This window comes from Lontra canadensis, unplaced genomic scaffold (genome assembly GCF_010015895.1).
Source record: "Lontra canadensis isolate GAN:19392208 unplaced genomic scaffold, GSC_riverotter_1.0 scaffold1, whole genome shotgun sequence".
NCBI lineage: Eukaryota > Metazoa > Chordata > Mammalia > Carnivora > Mustelidae > Lontra > Lontra canadensis.
The window spans coordinates 104,891,100-104,904,635 of record NW_022630995.1 but is presented as its reverse complement, the minus strand read 5'-3'; the positions used below and the strand labels follow the sequence as shown (position 1 = coordinate 104,904,635).

At 37.0% G+C, this 13,536-nt stretch overlaps 1 protein-coding gene across 6 annotated transcripts in view; it reads right to left on the bottom strand.

Moving 5' to 3' along the window:
* The window catches only part of PPP3CA (protein phosphatase 3 catalytic subunit alpha), a 317,790-nt gene that overhangs the window by 76,546 nt on the left and 227,708 nt on the right, over window positions 1-13,536 (bottom strand). For all 6 annotated transcript variants that reach the window (XM_032860901.1, XM_032860903.1, XM_032860906.1 and 3 more), the window contains one exon: window positions 5,402-5,526. In XM_032860901.1, coding sequence (XP_032716792.1) covers window positions 5,402-5,526 — 125 coding nt within the window. The remainder of the gene's footprint in view (window positions 1-5,401; window positions 5,527-13,536) is intronic.

Here is a 13,536-nt window from a genome sequence, read left to right as displayed (position 1 = left end):
GTTTTCTCCTATTTAATTTATCAATCTTCCCCAATGAAGCAGCACTAAGGATATAGTTTTGCCAAGGATACCGTTTTCTTCATTAGTTTAATTGGTTCACTGATAAGAGTAGTGCAATGATTTATTTTTGTAATTTATGCCTTTTGATGATGAGTATTCTTGGAAACTTGTATAGGGGAGTAAAGAAAGAGGCGAAAGAGGGAGGAAGTTAAAAAGCAAATAGACAGCTTCAGATATACATCAAGCAGCCTTCCAAAATAACTCTCCAAGCTGTGATATGTTCCAATCAAAAGGGACGCCTCTCAGTCATGGGACAATTAAGTGAGGGATGTACACTGGCTGGGAAAAGATCCAAACTCCCGAAATGTCAAATGCGGCTCCTCTCAGACATTCCCTGCCTGGTCTGACAAGCACACGGACAGGCAGCAGAGCACTAGTCCTGCACTAACAGAGACCATCGGCGGCGGGGAGACAGTAGACAATTCCTTCCTGGGGTCTGTGGCATCACTCTGTCACCTAACACGGCTTGCTGCACTGTCTGCTTGTTATTCTCCTGCAGAAGCACGGGACGCTGCCTGACTTGCCGTGGTTCATTTCGTCTCTGAGTTCACAGCGAATAAACACAACAACTCTTCCTGCTTAACCGAGTTTGAGGCTTGGGCTGAGACCTGTATGTAAGTAGCACGGGAGGGGGGGCTCGCTGCTAAGCTCACAGCCCTGCGGCGTGGAGCCGCACAGACTGGCTAGGAAAAGCCCAAGAGCAAGCAAACAGAAGGAAACGGCGAGGCACGCCTCGTCTGCAGTTCTGGTTTTCTCCGCATTCTCGGAGGAGCGCACTCAGACGCGGACCTCTACAGACACCTACGCTTGATCAAAGAGATTAGGTAGCATAAGGCCATCATCAGAAAGAGGATGGTATTTGGTGTGAGACAAATTATTACTCCAAACAAAATTACCTCTTCCATCACTACTCAAAAGCCTGCTTGTTTTAGTTGGGCTAACGTTGTGGGGAGTGATTTCTAATCTTGGCAGAAAGAGAAGGTGGTGGGAAGGGGTGGGCAGGGGTGCAGGAAACGAACTCCGTGTGTTGCCCACAGCACATTACCTACTGCCTGGAAACACTACCCCGCAGAGACTGTATGAACCTACTCTTCAAAGCTGATTTGGTAAAATTAAACGTAAGTGGCTCCTCTTTGCCCAGAGGAGAGCCAAAGAATACCTGCAGGGCAGCCCTGAATTATTGAGGAATCAAGAACCTTTTGAAAGCTGTTAGGATAGTCCACACCAGAAAAGGGAGCTCTGATTTTAGGAACTCTCATGAACTGACAGTGTCTTACTCAAACAGAATATGCTGTATTCCTGCTGGACCTTCAGACTGAAGAGGTGGAGGAGAGGGCCACGTGTCCCTGTTTGCACGTGCATGAGTGGATATAAAAGTGTGGATCAGTTTCTGCAACACTGATGTGTCCATTTTTGGTGGCTCGCCTCGTGAATGTGGCCAAGGCGTGGGGTGGAGTGGGAAAAGCATAGACTTCGAAGCCCAGCACTGTCATTTACTATGCATGCAACTCTCTCTGAGCTCTGGTTTTCACCCGCACAGAACGAAGACATTTGCACGTTCCTTGCAGAACTGTGAGGAATAAAGGAGCTCATGTATCCCAGCCCAACAATAGCATTTCGGCAGGCAAACAATATAAGCTTCCTTAATCCACCATTAAGAGCCCCAAAGTATTCTCGGTAAATATATTTTATAGAAACATCTGTTCTATTTTAAACATGATGATATCACTGAGCCATCCCAAAGCCCCTCAAAGGTCACAGTCTAATCAAAATGGATCCTTTTCATAGAGAAGGACTTCACATTTTTGTTATTTCTGTATGCATGTGGCAAGTCCCTGGAGCTGTACTCTCAGGCACTTAGAGTTTAATTAAAGAGCTGTTTGTAAAGATGGGAACTCTGGTATATGCATCTCAGAACTTCTAAATGTCCTGATACATTTGCTATGTCACCAGCATCGGGGTTCAATCTCTGATCCTTTGAATTCCAAAAGGTGCCCACGACACACAAAATTGCAAATTCTGGGGTGCCTGGGTGGCTCAGTGGGTTAAAACCTCTGCCTTCGGCTCAGGTCATATCCCAGGGTCCTGGGATCGAGCCCCACATGGGGCTCTCCGCTCAGCAGGGAGGCTGCTTCCCCCCCCCCTTTCTCTGCCTGCCTCTCTGCCTGCTTATGATCTCTCTCTGTCAAATAAATAAATAAAATCTTTTAAAAAAATTGCAAATTCTATAATTCAAGTATCTAAATAAATTGTAGACTCAAAAGAAATCTGCTGAAGAGTAAGTTAGTGATTATTGCTTCTCAAGTTCTTTAATTTAAGGAAACAGAGCTCTAAAAAGCTCCTAATTAGGGAGAGTTTAGGAAATTTCAAGTAATTTGAGGCCAGAGCTTCAGAAGCCTCAACTCTCAGAGTAAAAATTCAAAGGTAAATAAACATGAACCAGATTAAGAAATAATATTATCGAAAGAAGGAGCTGGTGAGACAAAGATGGAGTCCAAATGTGTCAACTGTTTCTCAAAGAACACATGATTTAGTGGTTCCTCTTTACTAGTAAATTAATAAGGAACGGTGTTATTTCTTTGATTAGATTGAGAAGATGGCAATTAAGTAGTTCAAAATCGCAAATGTGCTATTAAAAAAATTTTCCAACATAGCACTCCATCGTTTGGCCAATAAAGATAATCATTCCCAACAGGATAATCTTGGGCTTTCCCTAAGAAGGTGAGCTTCAAGGAAAGTAGAATATCTATTTCGTTCATTCTCAGAACCTTACACAGGAGAACTTTGCATGTTAAATGAATAAGATGTATTTAAGAGTCGCTCAAATAATTTTTGAAAGTATTTACGCAGATTCTGCACAGTTGTAACTTAAGGGAAGTGGTAGAAACATTTTATGCCCATTTCTGTTTTCTGCTTATTGCAGTCTTTTACAAACCTGGCTGCATAATGAAAATCACCTCTGGCCATAGCAACAAGTTCTGGTCTATGGGATGCAAGCTGAAGTAATATGCATAAATGAGAAGACATGTCCTCTTTTTCCTTTTCCTTCTAGCTGAATGCAACATGGGACATGATGGCTGAAGCTGGTGTAGCTGTCTTGGGTCACAAGGCAGTCTTTGGAACGAGCCCATGTATCCCGTGCCTATCAGAGCAACAAGGCAGGAAGAACCTGGGCACTGGCACCATGCTGTGACATACCACGTGGGCAGTCCCATCTGTTAGCTTCTATTGGAGAGAGAAATAAACATCTATCCTGTTCAAACCACCATTTCTCAGGTCGTTATTTTCTCTTGGCAGATACCAGTCCTAATGTGATATAAAGGTCTTAGAAAATTTGTATTCAATCGCCCTTCCCTACTAAGTTGGTCAAGTTAGCAAATGAATGACATCTGTGGAGTTTACTAATTTTTTCCCCTGTACTTTTCTTATTTCAATTTCCTTCCTAGCTAGTCTCCCTCCTTTGATTTAGTCTTCCTCAATCATGTCTGCTCTCAGAACTGTTCCACTTTCCTATATTGCAATGGCAATCGTTTTCCATACTTCTTTTATCACAAGGTTTTAATAATTCAAATCATTGAATCCTGGACGACTACCTAGGCTAGGCTTTTGATTCTATATAACTTTTTATAGTCATATTTTCCAACATAGATTTAGTTTTCTAGAGAGCAAGGCTACACATCTCTTCAAATTCTCTATAGTTCTGATCATAGTGCATATACATTTCATGTGTTTAATAATACAGTACGTGTTTACCAAATGGAAGAAATATCAAAAATTTACTTTCTCCTTTTGTTTTTATATACCAAAACCATCCCTCCTTCCCTCATCATCATGAATAAATAAGAAGTGTATGGTTCTCAAATACACAAAGGCTTAATATTTGGTGAAAATATTAAATATATTTTAATATATATAGCCAATGACTATAGCTTCTCTCTATATATATGGACTCAATTACTGAAGGTAAATTGAACAACCAAAAAATATAAAATTGGTATGATAGCTTTAAAAACAAAAGCTGTTTAAGAGCGGTATGTTCTTCAACATAAAACATTCCTATGGTAAATAAAATATTATGATGAACATTTAAAAACCTAGTCTCTCTTTTACATGACTATTAAGAATATATGATGTTGGTGTCAGACTTTTACAAAGTTGACTTCTCTCTTAATTAAGAATATATGGAGAGCACATATTGCATGGAGCACTGGATGTGGTACATAAACAAGGAATTCTAGAACACTGAAAAGAATTAAAAAAAAAAATAAATAAATAATTTTTAAAAGAATATTTTTTTTCCTTTTAAATGCTTTTTTTTTTCTGAGAGTGCATATAATAACATCAGGTGCTATAGCATGAGCTCTGCTTCTTTAACAATCATTCTTATTTTAAATCATTTCTTTTTTTTAAGATTTATTTATTTATTAAAGAGAGAGAGACACAGAGATCCCATGTGTGTGCACAAGTGGGGAGTGGAGGGTGGGGCAGAGGGAGAAAGAGAATCCTCAAGCAAGCTCCCTGTACAGAGCCTGATGCTGGCCTTCATCCCAGAACCCTGAAATCATGGCCCTAGCTGAAATCTAGAGTCAGACACCCAACCAACTGAACAACCCAGGCATCCCATCAAATCATTTCTTTCAATAAATATCTAATGAACCCTTTCTATGTTTGAGATACCATGGTAAGCACCAGGAAAAACAAAGAAATGAATAAAGTGAGGTCTTTGCCTTTATTTTGAATACAATTTCTACTTACCTGAAGCAGATCCAGGTGGGAGGTTGAGGAAAAACCTCTACTCAAAAATTATCTGTTTTGTTTTAATTAATGAGTTTGGCAAATTACCCTAGTTAGATGACAGATGCCAAAAAGACAAAATATAGCAGCTTTAAGTGTACTCACACATACTCACACACAAAAACATGGACACAGACAAAGACACACATGCACATGGTTATCAAATTACAAAGATAAGTTACTGCCTCACAATTATAAGGCATAATCATACAAACACATTCCTGCTTATTTAATAAACTTAGTTTAGTTCTGTCAATAGGAAAAAGTATTATCTAATGTAAAATATAATGCAATTTTTGCAAAGTTGCAAATATAGAAAAGGTATAAAAGGCAAAGTCTTAATAATAGCCATTTCCTTGGCATCTCTATGCATTAAAAAGCATATGGGAATCAACCGAATATAGAATACATAGTATCCCAATAACTGAGTGTATTAAAGTTCTATTATAGACTAGGAATTTCCTTAAGACAATAACATTTACCACTTATGGTTTGCCAAGATATTGTTGATTCATTCCCAAATAGCTAAGAAATGATAGAGACTTACTTCGATACTGAAGTACCCTCTGTCAACATAGTCCCCTAAGAAGAGGTAGCGAGTGTTGGCAGGAGATCCCCCCACTTCAAAAAGCTTCATCAAGTCAAAGAATTGTCCATGGATGTCCCCACAAACTGAAAGAAACAAAGAAAATTCATTTTATGGTCACATTATGATTCTCAATTAGATTAAAAAATTACAAAATCTTAGAGGCAGAAGGAAGGTATAGCTCATCTTAGCTGAAACATTCTTTTGCAAAATAGGATAAGGGAGACAGAGATTTCAATGTTAATTAATGGCGGACCTGGCTCTAGGATCCAAATCTACCAATTCACAGATTAACTGTGAAAGTAAATATAATAATAATAATGAATAGTATCGCTATGCTTTCAATTAAGCATCACCACACCCCATCCTTAGAAATTTATGCACAATTTCTGATTTAATACCACCAAGGTCATGGTATGAATTTTCCCTTTGTAGAGAAAAGATAAGGCAAAGAGAGGTTCAAAAATTTGGAATTATCTCGATATAACTGAGGTCTGAATAAATAAGTATTACATTTTATTACCTCCTGGAGAAAAAGAAAGTTAATATGTATGATAAAAACTGTATTTCATTGACTCTAAAATGCCATCAATTATAAAACACATCATTAGTTTATACACCACCAAAAAAAAAAAACCCTCCAATATAAATTTAAATTATAAAAGAACATTTTTATAAGATGTACTCTAATATCAGATGTTAAATGACAAAAACAATTGTCATTTTAAAATTAAATCATCATTTTTTAAATTAAAAAAAAAAACTTGTAAAGTACCCAAAACACTGGGAAATAGTATTATTTCCTAACGTTCTCACCTTCTCTTTTAAAACCAAAATTCTTGGGAGAATGACGTAGCCTCTCTTTTTAGAAACCACTTATTTAGTACTTACCATTTCCTTTACTACTTCCAAAGCCTTAAGTATATATATATATATATGTATATATATACATATATATACATATATATGTATATATATGTATATATATATAAAATCTCCATTATACATATGAGGAAATGGGGTAGCTAAGACAGGTTATGGGGCTAAGCAAGATCACTCTTCTCTATGGATGATCCAGGATTTAAATTCAGATTTGCATAATTGAAAGGTTTTGCTGCCAACCATCATTTATAATATCTTTGCTATTTTAGATGTTTTACCTATGTATATGTATTTAATATTTTAAAATAATTTTATGTTTAAATGATGAACATGATGGGTTGTTTCTTGAACACTAAGAGGTTCATGGAATGAATGTATCAACAAATAGAAGGCTAAAGCATGCCATCTTAACCCATTCTGTGCTGCAATCAATTTAAGATAAAATCATTTTAGTCCATCTCCATCTCCTTCCCCTTCTCCTCCTCTTGTTCACTAGATGTGGGTCTTCATGTCTTAAATAATCCAAGTTTCTTTCTTCCTTGGATTTCCACAGGCTGACGCCTTTTCACCCACCAGTCACAGGTCAGAGGGTTCTTTCTTGAGCACTCTTTGTAAAGGAGTTGCCTCTCTCCAAAATCATTCCTCATCCCATTAATTTACTTTCTTCACAAAACTTAACACTATCAGGAATTGTCTGCCTTATTAATTTGCATGCCATTTCTTCCCTGATCTTTCTCATGGAAATAAAACCTCTGTGAGGTTGTATAACTGGTCAGTCTTGGTTGCTGTATCCCCAGTACTAAGAACACCACCTCCCAACCAAGAGGTACATGAGAAATATGTGCTACCTGCGGATTCTTCCACTGGCCCTACGCTGTGCTTAATTTGGAAATCCATTAGCCAAGAAGTCAGGGATTTTGAGATGCTCTTGGGATTGATAGAGTTCGATGACAAGTCTGTAGGGCTTCACTGGTGCAAGCCAAAAGCCTTCAGCTTGTCTGAGATGCTTGTTTTAAGCCTTTGAGTCACAACTTTGAAAAACAGTCTGCAGCAAGACTGGGTTAGAAGGTGGGACCTCCAAGCATCCAATGGTGGTTCCCTTACCTGGTTCTACACCAGAAACGCATGGGGGAGGATTGGAAACTAGATCCCTGGACTTTGAACTGGAATCTCTAGAGATGCAGATTTACGACCAGCTCTTAGATAGGTCTTATCTAGTCAGTAAGACTAAACAGACCTGCAGTTTTGGGCCTTTGTGGACCCACCGCAGTCCCCATCCTGCAAGCTTGTGTGGTTCTCTCCCCTCATAGGTATTATATGTGAGGGAGACACATGTTTGAAAGGCAACTTCTTTCTAAGTTAATTCCAGGTTGGTGTGAAAGTAGGAGTTCCTATTTGTGAAAGGATAATATTGAAGGGATTGTCTGATCAAATCTAGGAGAAAGAGATGAAGCTAAGAAAACTGATAACAAAGAGTAAAACTACTTCTTTGGGCTTTTGAATGTAGCTATTGCTTATGCCTTGTGCACTTCAGTTTTAAGATAAATTATTTATCCCAAATAGCTGGGAACATTCACTATTTTGTTACCAAACTTTAGGATGAAAGTGATTGCCACACCCAAGAGGATAGTGGGTGGGAACCATGGCACCACACAGAGGGAAAGTTACCTCTCTGTGATGGTAAGTGAACCGTATAGCCAGGTAGCTTTCCCTCTCTCTGTTGCCGTGGCTCCCACCTTCCATCCTCTTTGAGCATATCTGAGAAGTATAAAATGCAAGCGAACAAGGCAAGCTGTCTTCTTGTTTGCTCAGTCTCCAATTCTCAACCAGGCTAGGTCCTTTCATCTTCAAAATCATTTGGTTTTAACAGCACTTCCAAACAACAAGGCTTTGACAATTCTGTCAAAGAAAGGCAAGCTCTTTCTTCATCAACATAGCCCTGTTTCCCACATTTCTCTAGCTCTCATTATTTGCTTCTCATCCCCAACTGAACATTGCTGGTGGATGGATTACTCAACTAAGGGCCAGCACCGAAAGGCCTGTCAGATTGAAAAGGCTCCAAAACTAAAGAAACACAATACTATTAATAAAAGCATTCCCACTTTCTATGAAAATATCCATACACTTGGCTAAATATTTCCCCAAAATGTATATTATGTCTTCAATAGATTATTAGGAGAATTGTACATATTTCCATCAGAAATGTAGAGAGTTATGGCATTAATAAGATGAACATATCAAAGATAATGAAATAAAACATAAGGATTTTTTTTTTTCTGGACCATTGATACCCATATTCATGGGTAACCTGATGTGCCACAACCTGATGGTTATTTTCCTTATGAGCTGTGGTCCTACTTTTGTTTTTATAATGGAGAAGGAAGAAATCCATTAGTTTTTATACCTCTCAGGTATACTAAGCAGTTCAGTCTATTTGGTGAGAAGGTGTCATTATTTTCTTGGTTCTTTCCCTAAGTGAGGTGACTAAGTGAGTTTGAATGTGGTTATTCTAATATTCTCAGTACAACAAAATGGTACAAGAGTGACCAACATCCTGTCGTGCTACCATATTTATTACTTTTTCCTCTTCTGCTATCAGGAAATACACAAATTATGCCAAAAACAATCACACGCTAAGTAATACCTAAATGAACAATTACTTTTACGTAACTGCCTTTTAATATTGCTTCCCCGCCCACAATGATTCTCAGTCCACCACACATAAAACTTTATTGGAAATGATTCTCACACATAAGTGGTACCAACTTCTGATCTAAATCTCCTGAAGGAGAGTATGGAATTTTGAAGTGGGAAACTGAAAAAAACATACAGAAAGGATATGTCTTTATTTCTTAAGGAAAGGAATAGCTTTTATTTCTAATATCATTACTGGATACCTAGTTATTAAGCTTTAGAATCACAGGCTCAGAGGGAGGTTCAAGTACATACAAACATAAATATAAATGTGTGTCTGTGTGTGTTATGCATGTGTGTGTGTACATGTGTAAAACCACCCACCACAAAGGAGGAATTATTTGGAGATTAGTGGTCAGCGAAGCAGTTAGGGAGTCATTAAACAAGTTCAAGACTTTGCTCACTGTATATTACAGCAAAGTAGTGCTAAAGTGAAAGAGGAATAAACAGCTGGGGCAGTAACAAGGGACTCTTTGTAGTCAGCTGGGTATGTTCTTGTAATCTACAAAAACTGGACAATGAGTCAGTCACAGCACAAGTCTAAGAGTCCCTAAAACTAGCACACTGCTAAGGAGAAAAGATAATGGCCAGCATATGGAGGATAAACAGGCTCTTGAGAAAATAATCTCAGGCAGAGGAAGGACAAGCTGGAAAGATAATCACAATCATGACCAATCCCCTGCCTTGCATCTCCCGACTAGAGACAAGCTGGTAACTCTATTTAGAAGGGATAAGTGTTTGGTACAAGAACCACATGCATATTAATCATACAATTAGGTATGCACGTCATAATTAATTTAGTGAATCAGCAAATAAGTATGGCCATATTATAATATAATTATTTTTTCACAGAATTCCATTGTTTCCAAGTTCACATTGGCAATTACATTACGACATTAAAAAATGTAAACAGTAGACAGTACTGAATATAGAAGGATGAGGGCCCAGTATAACCGCTATACAGTTGATAGTCTGAAAAGAACTTTGACAAAAACTATCATCCTGAATAGGAGTCATACTAACATATAATATAAAACATATACTTTCATGTAAAACTACTTAAAATAGTTTTGAATTAGTGCTAACACTCAAACATTCGGTCCTGTTTTCTTGTTTACACACACACACAAAATCAAAAACATCATTAGGTCAATTTCCTACTGACACTAAGCAAAATTTCCATAATGTCATAGCATTCTAGGTTAAAGAAAGCTTAACGAATTAGAAGGCTTGTGAACAGAGGAGTGAGTTGTTAAAGACAGACAAACAGATCAAACAAAATAAAACAAAACTTCAAACAATAAATTACAGGGGAAAAATAGATTTTTAATGGACCAGCACTTCAAAATTGCATCGATACCATGATTTAGAAGTCAAGTGCTTTGGATTTTTGAGTTGCTATTTTTCTATAAAGACCTTTTAATTTCTCCAAAATGCTGGCTTTTATCACCTTGGAAGACCTGCATGAAGTAGAATATACAAGTTTTTTCAGCTCATACTGAACTAACAGTTTGTAATTTTTCTTTAAGAAAAGATGTTACTGAATTGCCCAGCAATTTTCACCATTAGATTGCCACTGTCCTTTTTGCTTCATTGACTTCAACCCACTATTTTTTCTGTAATAACCACATTCTATATGGTTATATATAGAATGTCTATATAACATCTCTAATGTTTTTTTAAATACTGTTAACTTCTATATATGTTTGCCAATATGATTTTTTTTAAGATTTTTTTTTTTTATTTGACAGAGATCACAAGTAGGCAGAGAGGCAGGCAGAGAGGGAGGGGGAGGCAGGCTCCCTGCTGAGCAGAGAGCCCGATACGGGACTCGATCCCAGGACCCTGGGATCATGACCTGAGCTGAAGGCAGAGGCTTAACCCACTGAGCCACCCAGGCGCCCCAATAACATCTCTAATGTTAAGGAACTAACATGTTGAATTCTCAGCATGAGGCGATTAATCTTTTAAACTTATTGGCTTGATTCTTGAATCTTCCGTCAGCTACAATTTATTCTTTTCCAAAATTTACAATTCTGCAGAGAAAGGTCTTACATGTAGAGATTGTGCTCTAGGTTAAAGACAGTGATACCACTAGTACATATTTGCTTCCTCCTACTGATAATCCAGCTTTAGGTAAACCTTCCTGAATGGTAAGTTCCAGTACAAATCAGCTGGCATGAGTACGTGTAGTTTATTAGCAGAATGTTAAACTTCTGAAATCTGGCAATTAGTGAGATAAAAGTGAGTTTTATTATGGCATTCACTTACTTCTAAAAATCTGCAACTGTAAAATAAACTAACCAAGAAAAAATAAAGGGGTCTAATCCACGAAAAATGTGTACTTCAATATAATTAATATTTTCCATATCGCAAATATTATATGTCAAATGTTTAACAAGCCTTGGGCATTTTATAAAACACAAAATATGAATTCTTAACCAGGGCACTCTGGTTTTGATAGTATAAAACAGTAATCAAAAATCTCCAAATCAATATTTGCTAAATACTGAAATTTCAACAATTTTATTTTTTTTTAAGATTTTATTTATTTATTTGAGAGAGAACAAGCAGAGGGAATAGGCAGAGGGAGAGGGAGAAGCAGGCTCCCTGCTGAGCAGGGAGCTCAACCAACATGGGGCTTGATCCCAGGACCTTGAGATCACGACCTGAGCCTAAGGCAGGCACTTATCCGTCTGAGCCACCCAGGCACCCCATGAAATTTCAATAATTTTGAAAGAAAATAAAAGCTATGAAATTACAGAACAATGACAGCATCACTGCAGATTAGTAGCAATGATTTCAAATGCTTTATATTTATGATGCTGTTCTATGAAGATAAATAAACTCCCTGTTCACCAGTGACAATGAGAAATATAACAGGACAACTGAAAAAAAAAAAGGAAAATATATTATGGATTCTAATAGTAACAGCACAGTACTAAATCCCTTAAATCCCCAAATCTCAGTTGATAATGATAATCTGATGGAAAAAAAACTAGAAGAGTCTACGTTTTTAAACTATATTATAGAAGAACCAAACAATACGATTGGTTGTACTATGGGTACAACACCATAATATATGTATACAGTGTATTCCAATCAATAGAAAAATAAATTATTGAAATTTATGTTTATTTTTTTGTCCTAAAAATAAGTGTTCTCACCATCAAAATTATTGTTTGATTTTTTTTTCCTTCCTGAGTTGAATGCTTTATAAGATTTTGTTTACTGGAAGAATTTAATTTATTAAACAAGAATGTATTTGTTTTAACTGTTATCACTATTTTTCCACCTCAGCATCAATCCAGCTTATAATAAAATGCATAATTATTATTATATAAGTCATGGTAATGACTGTGATACTAATGACTAATAGTAATTATAAGTATGTACAATACTTACTGGATTATTTAATTAAATTTGGTCATCACTCTGTTCATGTGTCCAAGTTTGGTCAGACCTGGAAACTATTGGTTGGTTATGTGATACGTGGATTTATTTATATTATGTAGTTCACCAAGCCCTTGATTGTCATCAGCAATCAAGAGTACTGGATGAACACTATTCGTTGATGTGACTTCAGTCAAATATAAATAAATTTGATGATTTACATACTTAGATATACTATTAGTAAATGAATGATTGTTCTCTTCACTTTTCGAAATACTGATCCCAGATTTCAGGACATAGGGAATGCCCTCCAGGCCTGAAACATGGGCTTTCATTACTATAACCAGATCTGGGGGTTACAGATCTATGCCTTAGTAGTGTTCCCATCTGTGTATTTCTGGAGGTTTGTTTTGTTTTGTTTTGTTGTTTTGTTGTTGTTTTAACTATTTGGTTGCTGTGGTCACAGTACTCTTTCAGATGTGGTATTTCATCCTTGAGAAGAGGCAGTAGAGTGCAGTGGTTAAGAACACAGTCTTTGAAGCTAGACTGCCTGGTTGTGTAAATGCTTCTTGTTAGTTTTTTGGTTTGTTATGTGTATTTCTCCTGATGGATCGCAGTTGATGAACTACGGCTTTCTTAGTTAATTATTATCTTCTTCCTTCTCCCCAAATCAGCTTTACTACCTATTAAATATGTAGATTTTTCCAATTTGCTTTTCCAACCTCCCCCTTTCCATATACATTCACACTCTACTCTTTTTTTTTTTTTCTACTTTTCCTTACGCTTTCACCATTTTGCTTTGTAAAAACACCACACCCTGTCTGACTAGGACAAGCTACTTAATCTTTCTAGGAGGTCTCAGATGCCTCCTCTGGAGGATTTTTCACACGATACCTTACTCAATATGTTTTCTTTAATTAAATAAAATAATATAAGGGAGAAAAAAAGCTTAGCAGGCTGTGGTCCATGGACTGTACAGACACAACACGAAATAGTCATGGTAGCTATTCCAGATGGCATCTGCCTAAGAAATATCATGAATGTTTTGCCAGATTTAGCTAGATTATCTAAGTAACTGTACTCAACCTAGCCATAAATAAAATATACGAAAAATTGTTCATTTTTTT